Source organism: Chiloscyllium punctatum, chromosome 32 (genome assembly GCF_047496795.1).
Source record: "Chiloscyllium punctatum isolate Juve2018m chromosome 32, sChiPun1.3, whole genome shotgun sequence".
Taxonomy (NCBI): domain Eukaryota; kingdom Metazoa; phylum Chordata; class Chondrichthyes; order Orectolobiformes; family Hemiscylliidae; genus Chiloscyllium; species Chiloscyllium punctatum.
Window position 1 is genome coordinate 7966906 of NC_092770.1, and position 19186 is coordinate 7986091.

Here is a 19186-nt window from a genome sequence, read left to right on the forward strand (position 1 = left end):
TTTCAGGCATAAGCCCTTCATCAGAAATGCATCTGTAGGCCTCACTTTCTTCATTTGGATATAATGACCTATATTTCACACTTTGAATAACATTAGGGCTATTAGCATCATTATTATTATGGAAGCTAGTCAGCACCTTCTAGCATCTGCAAGCATGCAATTAAATGTGGGAATCTAGAAGTTGCTGTCTAATTAGCCCTTTACTCCTTAAGCTGCACTATACTGGTTGTTCAGCAATAATCTCAATGGAGAAATACACAAAGTGTTTAATCTTTCCAATTATACACAGAAAAAAACATTATGGCTGATACACACAGAGGTAATTTTTTTCTCGAATGGCACAGCAGGTCATGATTACATCCAAATAATCTCTCTGGTACTGAAATCTTATCTTTACAAATGTGGAGTTTTATTTCTTTGATATATTATTATTGTTCATGATTTTAAAAAATTAAACTAACATTTATTTAACCTTTCCTTTGCCTCACTCTAAATCCCATCTTTGTTTTCTTCTTCATTTTGTCTTCTGCTGAGAATGTTCTACTTGATACTGCCTAGTTTAAGGTTGCTGAAGCCCTACTGGAGCAATGGAAGCCAAAAAACTAGCAGAGAATTACTTTGGCATGGCTCCCTCTTTCTAGGGTCCAGACCAAGCAATTGTCTGGTAACTGTAAGATGCTTGGCCATTGAATCCACTTTGTCTTTTTTTTATTTCAAAAATATACTTTATTCATAAAATGATTTGATGGTCTGTACATTTGGTCATGCCATACATATGTCCACATTTACAAACACAGATTCGAATTTATCATTTATACAGGTCTGTGCATTTCTCAATCTTATGCATATATTTGGCTGAGGCATCAGCAGAGCCCAAAAAACGTCCGCATGGGCCCCCTGTTCTTCTGTAGGCAGGCCGATCTTACACGGTGGTCTTTCCCCACCGCACCTTGGCGGCAGCTGCCCCAAGCTTCAACACGTCCCTCAACACATAGTCTTGGACCTTTAAATGTGCCAGTCTGCAACATTCAGTCGGGGTCAACTCCTTCAGCTGGAAGATCAACAGGTTTCGGACCGCCCAGAGAGCATCCTTCACCGAGTTGATGATCCTCCAGGCACAGTTAATGTTCGTCTCGGTGTACGTCCCGGGGAACAGGCCGTAGAGCACGGAGTCCCGCGTCACGGCGCTGCTCGGGACAAACCTCCACTTTGTCAGTCAATGAGAAACCAGGTACCTGCTTCTTTCAGCGAGTTAGCACTGCTTTCTCACAGCACCAGAGACTTGGATTCAATTCTAGCTTTGGGTGACTGTGTGGAGTTTGCATGTTCTCTAGGTGCTGCGTGGGTTTCCTCTGGATGCTCCAGTTTCCTCCCACTGTCCAAAGATGTGCAGCTTGGGTGGATTAGTCATGCTAAATTACCCTGTAGTGTTTGCAGGGATGTGCAAATTAGGTGGATTAACAAATATGTGCAGGGTTACAGGGATAGGGTGGTGATATTGGTCTAGATGGGATGCCCTTCAGAGGGTTGGTGCAGACTTGATGGGCTGAATGGCCTTCTGCATGGTAAGGATCCTGTGATTCTATGAGGTAGTCAACTTGGAAATCAAGGCCCTGTTTAGGGACCATGTTGCACTGATGTGGATAATTTCCTGACATGGTTTGCCCCAAACCACCAACGATTTGAGGCTGCCAGCTCAATCAAGCCAGCCTCCCAGTGGCAGGCCGGGGGTGGGGTCAAAATGGAAAAGCATTCTCCCGGGCTCAATGACAGGCCTAACAACATAAAATACTGCAAGTGGGGGAGATTCCTCTCCAAGTTGTTCATCTACTAACTTCTAGGCTCTTTGATCGATACCTCAACCTAAACGTTGAGTTACCCTTGCTTATCTGTCTTGGTAGCGCTCATCTCTTCCATTGGGGTTGCCAGTCTGATATTACTGTGGGTCTCTAATTGGACTTGCAGGCTTGCGAACCCTCTCTGCATCCTCAGTAAGAAATTGAGAGTTGAGGGCAACTAGAAGATCACAGTGCCTTGAGTACAGGAGCTGGGAGGTCATATTGCGGCTGTACAGGGCATTGGTTAGGCCACTTTTGAAATACTGTATGCAATTCTGGTCTCCCTGCAATAGGAAGGATGTTGTGAAACTTGAAAGGATTCAGAAAAGCTTTACAAGTATGTTACCAGGGTTGGAGGGTTTGAGCATTAGGGAGAGGCCGAATAGGCAGGGGCTATTTTCCCTGGAGTATCGGAGGCTGAGGGGTGACCTTATAGAGGTTTATAAAATCATGAGGGGCATGGATAGGATAAATAGACAAGATCTTTTCCCCAGGGTCGGGGAGTCCAAAATTAGAGGGCATAGATTTAAAGGAGAGAGAGTAAAGATTTAAAAGGGACCTAAGTGCAACGTTTTGAGTTGCACCGAAGAGTCTGTTCCAATCTGTACATCGCTATGACCTCCATAATATTGTTGAGGCAGAAGAACTGTTGAGGTGGGCAGAACCCTTCTGTAGCCTGTGCACACCAGAAAACTTAGCCCTATGTGTCTCAATGAGGAGCCACAATTCATTTCACTGAACTACATACTTATGTTATAATTATGTTATACCATTATCACGTCACAAATCCCCTGTAGAGGGCACTGTGTTGAAAAAGATCAACAATTACTGTATGATTTTGCTGAAAAGACAATATAATGTCTGCAAGTCTTATTCCCTCACCACACAATCTGATAATCCAACGTGCGTCCTTCTGAAGAAGCACTGACATCACTTGTGCTTCTGCCTGGATGGGTTAATAGAATTCAAGCTTCTTTATGAAAGAAAATCATTAGAAAATGAATTTCCATCATTGTTTTGACCAGTAAAATTCAAGCTATAATTTTGAAATGCCGAGCTCTGGTATTACGTAGATGCGCTCTCTTATAAGACAACTCATCTTACAGCTATATGGTATAGGGATTTCGTTTTCATGACTGCTTTATAGGTATGTAGTTAGCCCATGCTCCACCTATTCTTTAAGGTTGATATCATTGGGTATATCAAGAGAAACCATCTTTAAAAATGCATTTACGAGAGATGGATATTGCTGGTTAGGCAAGGTGGTGATGAGCTGCCTTCTCAAGCTACTGCAGTTTACCAAGTGTTTGACACCCTCAATGCTGTTTGGAAGTTCCAGGATTTTGATCCAGCAACAGTGAAGGATATAGTGCTACAATTCCAATACAGGGTGGTGAGTGGCTTGGATGGTACTTGTCAGGTGATGGTGGTATTCCCATATATTTGCCTGCCTTGTCCATCGAGGTGGCAGAGGTCATGGTTTTGACCATTGTGGTCAGAGTCACTGTCGTGCATCTTGAAGACAAGGTCTAAATGTTCACCACCAGTAAAACCTCCTCGGATTTTGAAGCAGTCTGTGTCCACGTGCAAGAAGATCTACACAACACCCAAGTTTAAACTGCTGCTACTATGTGGTTGGCGGTGAATAGAATGAATTTTGAAAATGGCAGATAGGGTGCTTATCAAATGGGCTGTTGTGATCTGGATTGCATCAAATGTCTTGAATGTTATTGGAGTTGCACCTGTCCAGGCAAATGGAGGATATTTCATCTCACTCCTGACTTGTGCCTTGTAGATGTTGGGCAGGTATTTGGGAGACAGATGGTTAACTATGTAGCACAGAAATCACAGGCACTGACCTGTTCTTATCGATGGAGTATTTAGCTGGCTGGTCCAAAACAAATTCTGGTCAATAACTCCCAAGATATTGACCGTGGGATTCAGAGATGATAATGCCATTGAACAATTAGCTAATAATAGAGATTAATGGAGAAAATGGTTAGATTCTCTATTACTGGAGACCGTTAAATGGTACGTCTGTGGTGCAAATGTTACTTGCTACTTTTCAGTCCAAAACTGAGTTTTCTCCAGATCTGTTGTATATGGACTCGGACTGCTTCAAAATCCGAGGAGGTTGTACTGGTGGTGAGCATTGTACTATCAGTGAGCAGCCCCACTTCTGACTTTATGATGGAAGAAAGGTCATCAATAAGGAAGCTGAAGATAACTGGGCCCAAGACACTCTCATGAGGATTCCTACAGCAATGTCCTGGAGCTGAGAATAACCTCCGACAACCATAACCATCTTTCTTTGCGCTAAGTATGACTTCAACTAATGGAGAGTGCAAACTAAGCATCAGTAAGTAGATCATCCCTTTACAAATGCCACTTAATGTCACCTTTGATGATCTTTCCCATCACTTTGCTGACGTTCAAGAGTAGACTGATGGTATGATAATTGGTACAAAAGACTTTGTCCTCGATCTTGTGTTCAGGGCATACCTGACTATTTTGCAGTGTCATGTAGATGCCAGTGTTGGAACTGTACTGGAACAGTTTGACTAAGGGCATGTCTAGTTCTGGAGCACATGCATTCAGTACTACTGCCAGAAAGTTGGCAGAGCCCATCATCTTTTTAGTATCTTGTGCTTTCAGCATCGTGTGAAGTGAATGTAATTGTACAAAAACTGGCACCTGTAATGCTGAGGACCTCAGGACGATGCCAAGGTCGATCATTCACTTAGCCTTTCTGGCTGAAGATTAATGCAACTGGTTCAGCCTCATGATTTGCATGGATCTGGTAAGCTCCCCAACCATTTGGGTGGGAGACTTTTCTGGAGAATCCTTCTTTTAACTGTTCACCACCATTCACAATTGGATATGGCAGTACTACAGAGTTCAGATCTGATCTATTTGTTATAGAATTATTGAGCACTTGCTGCTTATGTTACTGGCAGCAAATAGTCCTGTTTTTCAGCTACACCAGGTTATCATGTCATTGTTAGGTTTGCCTGGTGCTGTTCTTGGCATGCCCTCCTGCACTCTCCATTGAGCCAGGGTGGATTCCCAGACTTGATAGTCATGGTTGGGTGGGGAAAAATGCCAAGCCTTGAGGTTTTAGATTAGATTCCCTACAATGTGGAAACAGGCCCTTTGGCCCAACAAGTCACTGCGAAGAGCAACGCACCCAGACACATTCCCCTACATTTACCCCTAACACTACAGGCAATTTAGCATAGCCAATTCACCTAACTTGCACATCTTTGGACTGTGGGAGAGAGCCGGAGCACCTGGAGGAAACCCACACAGACACGGGGAGAATGTGCAAACTCCACACAGACAGTTGCCTGAGGCGGGAATTGAACCTGGGTCCCCAGTGCATCAGGCAGCAGTGCTAACCACTGAGCCACCATGCAGTTGCATACATTGTGTTGGTGTATGATTCTGCTGCTGATCGCCCACAATGCTTCATGGATGTCAGGTTTAGAGCGGTTATATCTGTTCAAAGTCTTTCCCAGTTAGTATGATGGCAGTGCGACACAGCACGATGGAGGGCATTTTCAACGTGAATGCAGAACTTTAGCTCCACAATGACTATGCAGTGCTGCGAGAAGTAGATTGATAAAGGGGAGGTTAAATATGCTGATCGCTCCTGTTGGCTCCCTTACTCTGCTGTAGACCCAGCCTTCAGCAATGTCTTTTAGGGCTCAGCCAGTTCCATCAGTACTTGTGCTACTGAGCCTCTCTTGGTAATGAATATTAAGGTCCATTACCCAGAGCACATTCTGTGAACTTACCACCCTCAGAGCTTCCTCCAAATGGTGTTCAATAGGAGGTGCATTAGCTCGATAGCCAGTAAGTGGTCATCAGCAGGGGTTGTCCATGCCATATTTGAAACTTCATGGATTCCAGAAGCAATGCTGAGGATCCCCAGCATAACTCCCTGCTGAGTGTATACCTCAGCATCACCTTCTCCAGTAGGTCTGTTGGGTCAAGGATCGTGTTGTTTGTTCAGACATGTTAATTTGCATGAAATCAACCCTTAAAGACAATATTTGTTTACTTTCATTTGTTTGTTTAATGTGCAATGGTTAGTAACATAGTTTTCTAAGCCATTTCTGAGGGCAGTTGAGCAAACCATGTTACTGTACATTTGGAATCACAAGTAGACTAGATCAGGCAAGAATGGTAAATTTCCTTCCCAAATTTGACTTTAGTGGACCAGATGGGTTTTTATGACAATCAACAATAGTTATATTGTCAACATTAGACTAGCTTTTAATTTCAGATTTTATCAAATTGAAATTTTACCATCTGCTTTGGTGGGATTCCAACTCATGCCCTCAGCCTGTGACTCTGGATTATGAGCCCAGTGACACGGTCAGTACACCACCACTTCCTCTCGGGAATGTAATCTGATAACAGCAATCCTTACCCATTACAGGTTTTCCTTTAGGCATATTTAATAAGTGACTATATTATCCAGCCACCTTTTAATAGTATCAGTTACTTGTGCACTCAAACCCCACGTGAAGAGAAGGGACCCTAAGCTTCTTATCCTCACTGCAGCTGACTGACTCCCAGCCTTTGGGTCAGTAACATACAACAAGTGAGCTCATCTGCCTCCACCAGAGAACTGTACAGAACAATCTCGATTATCCAAATGAAATGGGTGGGGAGTATTTTGTTCAGATAACTGAGTGTTTTGATAATGGACAGCATTTTTACAGGGACCTTGAGATCTTGTTTGAATAATCCAAAATTCGGATAATTGATGTTCAGATAATCGAAGTTGTTCTGTATTTGTTTTCTGGGGTGGTATTATTGCTGGAGTGTTAATTCAGAGACCCAGGTAATGTTCTGGTGACCCAAATTCTGCCACAGCTGATGATAGAATTTGAATTCAATAAAAATCTGGAGTTAAAATTCTGATGACAATGATGAAACCATTGTCAATTTGCGGAAAAACCCATCTGGTTCACTAATGTCCTTTAGGGAGGAAATTGTCATGCCTACCTGGTCTAAACCCATAGCAACATGTTTGACTCTTAACTGTCCTATGGGATGGCAACAGCTGCTGCCTTAGTTAGCAACACACTCATCCCATGAAGGAAAAAGAAATAGTTTAGCAGTAAAGTGGCCTAAGGCCAATGCTACAGCAATGAAAAAAGGAGGTCTATTTACAGTCTGTCAATAGACAGAAGAATTTGATCAAGATATTCCTATCTGCACGGCCAGATCTGTGTACTACTATGGTCTGAAAGCACTTGCACAGACAGTACTGGAATACAGCTGCTGCCTCAGCTGGTCTCTGGGTGAATCAAAGCACAGAAGCAGGAGTGGGTCATTCAGCCCATCTGCGAAACTCCCTCAGAATCATATGTTTCAGTAAGATCACCTTTAATTTTTCTAAACTTCAATGAGTAAAGGCTCAACTCACTCAATGACAATCCTTCATGGACCTTTCGTCAACGATGAAACCATTGTCAATTTGCGGAAAAACCCATCTGGTTCACTAATGTCCTTTAGGGAGGAAATTGTCATGTCGACCTGGTCTAAACCCACAGCAACATGTTTGACTCTTAACTGTCCTATGGGATGGCAACGAAGGTGACCAAGGAAGTGGACGAGGGTAAAGCAGTAGATGTGGTGTATATGGATTTTAGCAAGGCGTTCGATAAGGTACCCTATGGCAGGCTAATGCAAAAACTACGGAGGTATGGCATTGAGGGTGCATTAGACGTTTGGATTAGGAATTGGCTGGCTGGAAGGAGACAGAGGATAGTAGTTGATGGTATAGGTTCACCTTGGAGTGCAGTTACTAGCGGTGTTCCACAAGGATCTGTTTTGGGACCATTGCTGTTTGTCATTTTTATAAATGACCTGGGGGAGGGGCTTGAAGGCTGGGTGAGCAAGTTTGCGGATGACACGAAAGTCGGTGGAGTTGTGGACAGCGAAGAAGGATGTGGCAGGTTACAGCGGGATATAGATACGTTGCAGAGCTGGGCAGTAAGGTGGCAAATGGAATTCAATGTAGCTAAGTGTGAAGTCATTCACTTTGGTAGGAGTAACAAGATGATGGATTATTGGGCTAATGGTAGACTACTTGGTAGCGTGGATGAGCAGAGGGATCTTGGTGTCCATGTACACAGATCTTTGAAAGTTGCCACCCAGGTAAATAGTGCTGTGAAGAAGGCATATGGTGTACTGGGCTTTATTGGTAGAGGAATTGAGTTCCGGAGTCCTGAGGTCATGTTGCAGTTGTATAAGACTCTGATGCGGCCTCATCTGGAGTATTGTGTGCAGTTTTGGTCGCCATACTATAGGAAGGATGTGGAGGCATTAAAACGAGTGCAGAGGAGGTTTACCAGGATGTTGCCTGGCATGGTAGGAAGATCGTATGAGGAAAGGCTGAGGCACTTGGGGCTTTTCTCATTGGAGAAAAGAAGGTTTAGGGGAGATTTGATAGAGGTGTACAAGATGATTAGGGGTTGAGATAGGGTTGACAGTGAGAACCTTTTTCCGCTAATGAAGTCAGCTGTTACTAGGGGACACAGCTTTAAATTAAGGGGTGGTAGATATAGGACAGATGTTAGGGGTAGATTCTTTACTCAGCGGGTTGAGAGTTCATGGAATGCCCTGCCAGTAGCAGTGGTGGACTCTCCCTCTTTATGGTCATTTAAGCGGGCATTGGACAAGCATATGGAGGTTATTGGGCTAGTGTAGGTTAGGTAGGCTTCAGTCGGCGCAACATCGAGGGCCGAAGGGCCTGTACTGCGCTGTATTTATTTATGTTCTATGTTCTAACTGCTTCCAATAAAAAAGTACAATCATTCCTGAAGTAAGGAGGCCAAAAACTTCACAGTATTTGAGTTGTAGTCTCATTAATGTCCTGTAGACTTGTGGCAAGATGTTCCAACTTTTATATTCCATTCCCCTTAAAAAGGGCAACACTCTACTTACCTTCCTAATTACTTGAAAAATCTGCACGCTAACGTTTTGCAATTCATGTTCAAGGTCATTCAGATTCCTCTGTACCACAGCCTTGTGCAGTCTCTCTCCATATAAATAATGCACTGCTTTTCTCTTTGTTCTGCCATCTGATTTTTTTTTGCCTACTCACTTAACCAATCTACATTCCTTTGCAGACTCCGCATCTGTCTGACAATTAGCTTGTCTATTTACCTTTGTACCATCAAGAATTTTGTTTTCAATAGAGTTAGCTCATTTATCCACATCATTAATATAGATTTTAAAGTCCCCAAAATGATCCTTGTAGCACTTCATACCAACTTGCAAACATGAAAATGATCCACTTTTCCTGACTGCTTCCTGTGAAGTTAGCCAATGCTATCTTTATGTTAATATTTCATTTCCAGCTTGCACTTTTATGCGGTTACCTTTTAAATGGCATGTTACAAAATGCCTTTTGAAGATTCAAATACACTACTTCTAGTAGCTGCCCTATATCCGCCCTGCCTGTTACATCTTCAAAGAATTTTTAAACCATGATCATCTTCTCACAAAACTATGCTGACTCTGTCTGACTGCATTGAGATTTTTGCATTCCACTGCTACACTCCTTAAAGTCTCATTCTAGATTTTATCAATGACAGATGTTCAACTAATTGGCTCATAGTTTCCGGTTTTGTCTCCATCTTTACTTGATGATTTTCCATTTGTGGTTTTCCAATGTAATAGGAACTTCCCAAACTGATTTTTTGATCCTTTCTCATGACTGCATTGGCCTCATCGTTTATAACCAGAGCTCTCTCATCCTCATTTGCTTTGTTTCATACTCCAAAATGTCAACCCCTCTGAATGTTCAGCTCCCAGTTGCGGTCACTTTACAATCAGGGATGGAAACTTCCCTGTGTTTGGTGACATGAAGTTTAAGGGCTTCATTCCATTGCCACTGGTATTCACCCAGTAGTGGGGTGGGAATCTGACTGCAGTGTTGTTTGCAGGTTCCCTTAGCCACTTGGCACTGCTTGAAGGTACCAGCGTTAGGAAGAGAACCCCACTGACATCCACACCTCTACCTGCACTATTCCCCCTGAACTTAGTGCCTTCTACTGCAACTACATTCCTTGTTGCTCCCTTGCTTGAATGGTCCCCTATGCCACATTGCTGTGGCCAGCTTTCTTTTCCTCCTTGCAGTCTCCGCTCTTTTTCACACAACCTGTGAGAACATCCAATCTTTTGGATAACTGCAACAGCTAGGGTTCTTCGAATGGTACCTTCTGGACCTCCATTCCAGACTCTCTCATCAACCAATCCTCCCTTCATTGATCATGGGCCAGATGTGAGAACTGCACCTAAATGGAGTGAATGCCTCCTGTAACAAAATGATCAGGTAATATTCCACCACTCTGATGCATCAATGTTTGAAACTTGGGACTCCAGTTCAATAACTCCAAGCAGGGACTCCACTAGCTGCAGGTGTTATGATCCCAGCTGATGTTATTAGTGAGCAAGTCAGAACCCAGACAAGAACCTGGCTCAATAGATCATATTTTTATTTGCTTGGATGTAAACAAAATGATCTCTCACTGAAGCATGATCAGAAATGCTGCATATTTTATTGTTAAAACAAAATCTAAGTTTATTATATAACCAATGGAAGTAAAACAGATTAATCTTAACTATCTACCTATAAGATAAATTCAAAGATTTCCAACCATACAGTAAAAATATAACCACATGAATCCTCAAACAATCCTTTGTAAATTGAAAAGAAACAATATAGTACTTGTATGGTACTCAAAACACCACACCTGAGATTCACACCAGACTCCTCTTCTTAATACCTCGGTACGTTTAAGTCACTTATGACTTAAACTTTTCGACTGGACCTGCAGAAAGATTCTTCCTGCAGCAACCATACATCTCAGCCTCAATGTACCCAGCTTTAAGTAATCTCTTCAGGATTTTATCCCAACATTTCTGCTCCTGGACTCGCACTTACTCTTCTATTGAGGTAACCTACTTTTCTCCATATCCTTCCCTTCTCAGGAGCATGGATCTTCTCAGCCATCCTATTTATATGAATTTGCAAGGCTGCGCTACTAAATCTCTCTCGGCTATGGTTGTCTTCCTCAAGTTTAAAATAAACACTCTCCTGATATTTTAACTGGAACCAGTTTACCTTGTTTGGTCACAAAACTCTACCAATGTTCATAAAAAAACAACTACAGGTAATTCTAAAATATCCAAAAATATTTTAAAAATCACCATGGGTACAGAAATATTTACAAGTCATCTCACAAAGCCAGAATCAAGAGCATATATATCAGCTTATATCACAGAAGACCCTTAACCCTTATGTGGTTACTATAGATCATATAGATATCCATGAGCTCCAACATGCTTCTGCTGCAAATTATTTTGATTCTGTTATCCAATTGGATCCAAAAGAATGGAATATCACTCAATGATTATCATAATTATATTATGGCATTTACCCAATTATAATATGACATTAATATAACACTTTCACCTCCCCAACACAAATTTCAATCAGATGGGAAAGTGGTTGAAAACTGAAAACTTATCACTTGCTTGAGCAACTAATTAACACTTCAAAGGTTCAGCTGTCAGGTCTGTCTCCGCTATTTGCACAATTTCTTTCTTTGTAAAAGGCCAGAGAACATCTCCCTCACAGCACCAAATGGACTCATTTATCAATTTCCCAGATAAAAGCAGTCTCCAGCTGTCACCTTTGTACAACTTATTTTACTCCTTATATTCTACGTTCTGTAACTTAACTTCATTTTCTCACCTATTTCCACACCCTTGATTCCAGTGCCAAAAACCTACTTTTTTCTGCCCCTGAAGTTTCAATAGTTTCAGCATTCAGTATTTCAGATACCTACTAATTTTTGTACAAAATAATTCATTGTGGTTTCACTCTCTACCTCTGTTTTGAAGGTTATACCCTCTTATATTGGATTCTCCCATCAGATCAAATGTTTCTGTGTACCTAACCTAACCCATATCATGTAGAACATGTCGATCAGATCATCCTTTTACTCCCTGACAGTACAGATTACGTTTATGCAACATGTCCACTTAACGTAACTTCAGCGCCAATTAAGTTATGGTGAACTTGCATTATATCTAGTTCAAGGTCACTATATATTTTGAGGCTTCTGGTGCCCATAACTGAACAAAATATTCAAAATTGGGGCCGAAAATTCTGCACCATCATTTCCTAATCTTATCATTTTGACCTTCTTGAAATAAAGAAATTATCCGATTAAACAAAAAACAAAGAAATGTGGTTGCAAGAAATCTGAAACAGAAATTTAACATCTTCTCATAGCTGTGCTTTAGCTTTTAGTATGTGCCTACACGTACCTTCCTTTGCTCTTCCATAACTTCTGGTAGCACCAGCCAATTCAACTCTGACTCAAAATGGAGAAATCCAATTGAATTCCCTATGCCAGAGTTCCACTTAAACCAGTTTACGTTCCCTTGAAACCTCCAGTTACTATCAATGCAATTTATTGTCATCTGCAAACCCAAATATACAATTCTGATTTTTCACCTAAGCCATTGATGCCATATCACAGAGGATATGACTTGTCACAGAGATATTCTCTTTATTCTTACTGTCTTCCACCTCCCATCAAATTGCCAAGTTCTGTCACAACGTTAACTACAAAGCTGTACTTTGGGAGGTCAGCATCAACACCATTCATGCACATTCCCCTATAAACAATACCAGGGACCACTTTAAACAAAATACAACTTGATTAGTCAGACATGATCTAGCCTTCACAAATCCATGAGAACTCTTCGATCAACCAATGTTTGTTCAAGTGCTTAATCATTCTGTCTCTGATGATGATGGGGCCGAACAAACAACTCCTTGTGTTTCTGTATTCCTGCAGTGCAAACTGCTGAGGTGGTGTTTCCATCATTTACATGTCTTCAGAAAGCATTCACCACCTCATGGAAACTGACTTGCTGGGGAAGTTAGGAACGAAGCAAAGCGTATACTTTAGAAGCTGTCCACATTCCCACACTGGTGAGGGTCAATATTTTCAATTTGAAGTGTCCTGTTTTTATACATTACATGATATAAAGCAGCATTGAATAACCTGAAACAATCTGATTAAACTAGAGGGGAGTGACTTTTACGTTAAATTGAAGGAAGCAAAGTATTTTTTTAACAACTTAGGAATTAGTACAAATATTACTGACAATATCCATGGTGTTCCTCACAGGAGGTCCGAGGAGAGACGAAAATATAAGTAGCATCACAACCTTGTGTGTGCAATGTATTGTTCCGCTGTTAATGAGCTGTGTGTCACCTCCTGTTCCTTTAAAGCTCGAAGGTCACATTGATGTAAATAGGCACATCCTGTGGTTGATTGGAGGCTAATTGCTGGGGCAATTTCTCCCTGGATTGACAGCTGCTTGTAAAACTCCCCAAAGTCAGAAGACAGCAACAGAAAATGATTCCCTTACTTTCTCTTTTGAATATGTTTTCAAAGTGGAACACTGATGCTCATGTATAACCCAGGGCAACAGTCAGATCTTGTTGTTAAAACCTTAACTGTAAGATGCTTTAATGATTTTTACATTGTACCATTGATCTTCTCATGTGTGACATAAGTATGACAAACAGCTATTTGGTATAAAATTCAGCACTAGCTTTTTGAATAACTAATCTTTAATATTTTCTGTTAACAATTCCCAAACATTTCTTTCTAGCAATCAGATCGATGTGGATTTTCAAAACCATTATTATTGTATCTTATTATACCTTATTGTAGGAGCAAAAGCTAAACTAGTGGAAGACTTGGGCACAAATCAGAAAATCTATAATTTGCATGATTCTATTCACAGGCAATTCATTTCATTGTTGCAAATTGCAGCTAACTTATAGAAAACAAAAACTAATTAAATGCAGCGTATTACTTTCATGGCCAAAATAATGGAAGAACTTGGCGCACCATTCAGATTTGATGATTCAGGACATTTATATTTATACTGGATGAATTCTTCATCATGGCTGTGGTGTTAAGGAGAAGGCTGAGCTTTCCCTGCTAACAGAGACAGAAAATGTGTATAAGCTCCCCAAATGACATTCACATGCTGTAGCATTTGTTGAACCAAGAGAACAAACATTACCATGTTGCAATCTCAGTCAGCTATGCAATAGTAAATAGCATTGAAACAGCATGAAGGGAATCTAGAAAACATCCACCTGCAACCCCAAGGTAGAGTTGGCCACATTGGCAATTTCTCATTATTGAATGGAATGGTGGTCTTCCAGAATGTTTCTGCCTCTGCAACTCCCCCAGCCACCCCACACACAAAATGTACGGTAGAATGCTAGAGGCAGCCTGGGTTGGGATAGGACAGATGTGTCACAGCTGTATCCTGCAAAGCATGGATCCAGTGCATTACAGCGATCATAGCTGCCATAAAGGACATCCAGTGGAGAGGCACCCTTTCCACTGCGATGGCTCACTGCTGTCTCCACAATATAATTTGCTCCATGCACAGGTTTTCAGAGGTAACTTCCATCTTGGAGCACCTTTGCATTCCCCACACCTTCAGTGGTAGCACTTACCATTTTAAAATTGTCCAGGGACACACCAATTCCACTTTCAGATTCCCACGTCAAGATAGGACAATGGAATTAACATTTGGTAAATGTGTATCCTTCATTTTTTTCTTTTTTTTGTTTAAAACTTTGTCCTTTCAAATGTTTTGACTCCTTGTTAGGATACCATCTCCTTCAGAAGCATTTCTTCAGGTAGTGATGCAGGATACGAGATTTGTGTATATTTTAATAGAGTTTATTTTTATGTTTAGATGGCTGAATTTTGAATTAAATGATGTGAGTTTTTCTGTATGAAGGGTGCAATAACTAACTTGTGAGTATTTCTGCAGCCAAGCATCTAGATGGATACATGAATAGGAAGGATTTAGAGGGATATGGGCTAAATGCTGGCAAATAGGACTAGAGCAGTTTAGGATATCTGGTTTACGTGGACAAGTTTCCACACTGTACATCTCGATGCATCAATAACTTGATACATAGGTAGTTTCCAGAATGATTGGATTTGTGTGTTCATCAGGAGTGCTTATGGCTGAGCAAGATGAACAACAGTACATCAAGGTTTCTGTTAGAAATTTCTGGACTTGGTTCTTTTGAAGATTAGGGAAACACCATTGCTGCAAAGTCAAGATTTTCTTTAGTTTCAGTTTGGGGTCATTCTGCAGAAGTTCTTGGATGAAGCTGGATATATAAAGCAGTGCTCCTGAGAAAGGGTGAACATGGTTAAAACAGATTACCTTCCAGCACGGCATTAGTAATAGTTCTACACTAAATATGTTTTAAAAAAGCCTTAAGAGGTTATTTGAAGCTGAGAATGTTTAAACACAGGTGTATGAAAACTCTAGAAAAAGGCCATCAGACTTTCTAGAATGCAAGTTGAAGTCACAGTTAAATCTACCAAGATGTTAACAAAAGGGATTCCCTCCAGTATGAGTACTATGTACCCTTTGAGACCAGTGGGATTAGGATTTACTGTTTTTCAAAAATGTCTAAACTTGTGTCATCTATTATTCATTTGAGCTTATTCTATTTAATTTTTTGTTTCTTTTATGAAGTAGACTTCCTTTTTTAATTAAACTAAAACAAAGCAATCTATAATCTATCAATCCATAACTGGGATCTGATCTGTCACAATGTTAGAAGCTCAAGTGAATGTGGACTGACAATTTGACGGCCATGGCACCGCAATTGAATGTAATCCTCTGCTAATGCAATATAAATGTCTGCACGTTTAACAGTGATCAGGAGTGAGAAGACTGCCTTAGTTTTCCATCCATTCTCCAGGGAAGATCATTTTTAAGATGGCAGCATTACATTTAACAGATCTCCTGACCACATGCCAATGTTTAAAATATGAAGAGACATGAATATTCGAGTTCTTTAATAAATTTGATAGTGTATACATTTTTATTGGAACCTCCCCATAAAGAAATTAATTTTTGTTTAGATTGAATGATTTACTGATAGCTCCAATTATAGCTCAGCCTTAATGAACTGTAACATTGATTGTGTCTTGAGTTTATGAAACTAAGGGAGATTATACTCAAAGGCTTTAAATACACAGGATTTATTTCAGTTTAAAACTGATTATAAGTGCTATTTCAACTAGTTTGTGAAAAACAATACTGAGGTGGAGGTTCAGAGATTTTGTTCACACACTCAAATTGTTTTGCCAGTATTAAAATGACAAAGTCTAAGAATCAACATGGGGATCACAGAGGTTCTTATATTTATTTGTGCTGAACAGACAGTGATAATCCATGAAAGGAACCTTTTCAGCAAGCAAGCATTTCCAAGTACAATCAGACAGTTTCTCTAAGTGAATAGCAAAGCAATAAAGTTAGACATTTAAGGTACAAGGAGAGAAGGTTTTGCTGTCTAACGTTTTCAGACTCTCCTTGCAAACCAAGACTACAATTTGTAAAATAGCAGAATAGTTAAATGTCCAGTCTTATTTTGAGGTGACCAGTAAGGAGAGAACAGTCATATAAAATTTATCTCCCAAAAAAATAAACTATTTATAAAAAATTTATGATGCTCACTCTGGTCTACTGGCCATAAACAATGGAACAGGTTTTCAGCTTGAAATTGAGGTAACAGTAGGCCCCAAGAGGTAGTAGTGTGTAATTGATTGTTCAACGTACAGAGAAATACATGATAAACATCAGCATTTGAGAGGCTTCGCAGGGCAAAATGTCCAACAAGTAACCAAAGGCTTCCTTAATATGCATTAGACAAAAACAAATTTCATAAGGTTCTCTTAAGTCAAAATTCATGGAATGACATTTTAAACAAACCACAATATGTGATTTTTAAAATAAAACATAATGCAGTCTTTGTTGGAGGTTACAATTGAAGAAAAGAAATTGGCAAAAATGCAACTAGTTAATAACACAGCTTACAAAGTACAGATGGATCTGCACCATATTGTCTGAACAGTCAGCTGAGAATATGTCAAGGTTTTACAAATTCTGATGGAAGCCAGAAGGAATCAGCTTTGGTTGTACTTTGACTCAACGCTAAAGCCTTACTGTCAGAGATTCTCCTGAGAAACTACACCCTCCCCATCTCCATGGCCTAATAAATGTTAAAAGTAGCAATATTGACAAGCAGAAAGCAAGATAAAACTCTACATAAGAAGCATTTTAAAAATACATCTGGTTGAAACATTATAAAAATGAAAGAGAAAATCACATGTGTAAAATACATGAAAATATGAATCAAGTATGTTTCTTACAATCTACTAATTTAAACACATATTCTTGATTGAATTATACAAAAACTGAGCATGTTGCTTCCTACTTACAAAGCTTCAAGTTTGCTTTGAAGGTTTCAGAATAGAAAGTAATTTAAAATGCTTTTGTATCCAAGGTTAATTTTTTTTCCTTTTTTTTACAAAAATACTTTGATTAGGGATTAGTTGCAGTCCTAAAATTTTAATAATATTTTAAAACTGATGTTGATAGTAACAAGTTCATTTCTTTTTTAATGTCAGGAGGTAGGTTTTGGTCAATTGATTAGTCCATTTTCCTTGAATTCATTTGAGGTACAAACCTGGACAGTTATATTTCAAACATTACTGATAAAAATGAAAAAATCAAAGCAATAGAGACATTTGTTAAAATCATTGAATAATTCAGTTAAAAAATTGTATTCAAGTTAAAAGTATGAACAGAAAATGAGTTGTACAAACTGGGATTGAGAAAATTGTAAAGTTCAGCAATTATATTGCAATATAGAAATGCTATCAGGTATTCTTGTCTCCTCTTTTAATATTTAGACTGTAAAAAGTAAAATGAATTTCAACAAAATTCAGGTATCAGTGTTTAACCGTCCATTAAACCAAAAAAAATTATCCTGCATTGTATGTGTATAGCAGCATGCACCCGAGACACTGTCAAACTAATTGATTTAATCAGAGGTAGTTACAGATAATGGGGTAATATTGCAACTGTCACTAAAAGTGCTGGTTTAACTGAGTATTCATATGGATTGATTGGATGGAGGAGGAATGATTTGAAGATCAGTTACACAGTGTGTGTTCCCAAAAATCAAGAAATGTGTTTGCTCGATCCATCCACATGGCAGTGCATCAGAGGTGAAGTCACCTTTATATGTGGTTCTTATTGGCTGACTGATGAGGGAAATCAGTTCCCTTTCCAAGTTTCAGTGACTTACACTGAAGTGGAATTTCTTGATTTCTGTTTGTATCCCTATGGACCTGTAAAAATAATGTCAATCTTTCATCCTTCCCTTCAGTTAATGAATATATTTTTTCGGTGTTGAGTTAACAGCAGAATTAAATACATATATAAAAAAAATCAGCCCTAGGAGTCTTCCTGAAATTAGAGTAAGTGAAAATCAATTTAACAAAAAAAATCTACTAAAAGGTTTCTAGAAGAGCAGTGCCTAGCCCTCATCTTTGGTGTTTTATCCAGGCTGTGTACTAAGTCAAGGGGTGGGTGTTGGTGCTGTCAAAGCTCATTCACTTTTAAACAGAAAAGCTGTTTCTCATAAAATGCCCATATTATGTGCAATGTATCTGATGTTTTCCTTTTGCATTATTTTGTGCATTGCAGTGAAAAATAAAACTTTTTTTTGACCCACTCACCCTTACTTAGCAGCTCAATAAACTATAAGTATGTTAAGAATTAAAAAGAAAACGGTAATTAAAGGTTGTATCAATAATCTGTGTCCCCTGTGTTACAGCAGTTTTTTTTATCATTAAACCTGGGACTGTGAAGGGATTACAAAAAGGTGGATAGCAAAAGTCTTTCAGAGGATGCATTTCTCCCCAGAATAAAGTGGACAGACCAATGTTAACTGGGAAAAAAAAAAGTGGTCAAGGTAGTGTCTTCTCCCTTCAAAAGACCCAACTGCTGAATGAGGTAGAAGTAAAATAGTGTGGGTTCTTAATCTTCCTCTGTGGATTCTTGTGAGGACGTTCCTTCACCCTCTTCCTGCAAACAAAAACAAATTCGCATTATGTCAGACAGCTCCTTCAAATAATATTCAAGCCCTCCCCTTCCACAATGACTAGTTCTACAAATAATGCTGTTGTTTTTTTAATTGCCAAGTATTTCGGGAGGCCTAAAACCGGACATGCTTAACCACAGACATGAGAGAAAGTGCATTGATTAAATTCCAGTTAAACCACAATAAATCTTCTACAGCTGATGTCATCACCACGTCTGCAGAGCTTAAAAGCCTTGAATTTATGCTGAAAATAGGTATTCATATAACTGGACCTTATAAATTATTGAATCCATTT

At 39.7% G+C, this 19186-nt stretch overlaps 1 protein-coding gene across 4 annotated transcripts in view; it reads right to left on the bottom strand.

Moving 5' to 3' along the window:
• Window positions 1-16121: 16121 nt before the first annotated feature.
• Window positions 16122-19186, bottom strand: part of hmga2 (high mobility group AT-hook 2) — a 160393-nt gene continuing 157328 nt past the window's right edge. For all 4 annotated transcript variants that reach the window (XR_011953383.1, XM_072551585.1, XM_072551586.1 and 1 more), the window contains one exon: window positions 16122-18875. Coding sequence is in view for 2 of the 4 variants with exons in the window: in XM_072551586.1 (XP_072407687.1) it covers window positions 18779-18875 (97 nt within the window). In the remaining 2 variants the exon portion in view is untranslated. The remainder of the gene's footprint in view (window positions 18876-19186) is intronic.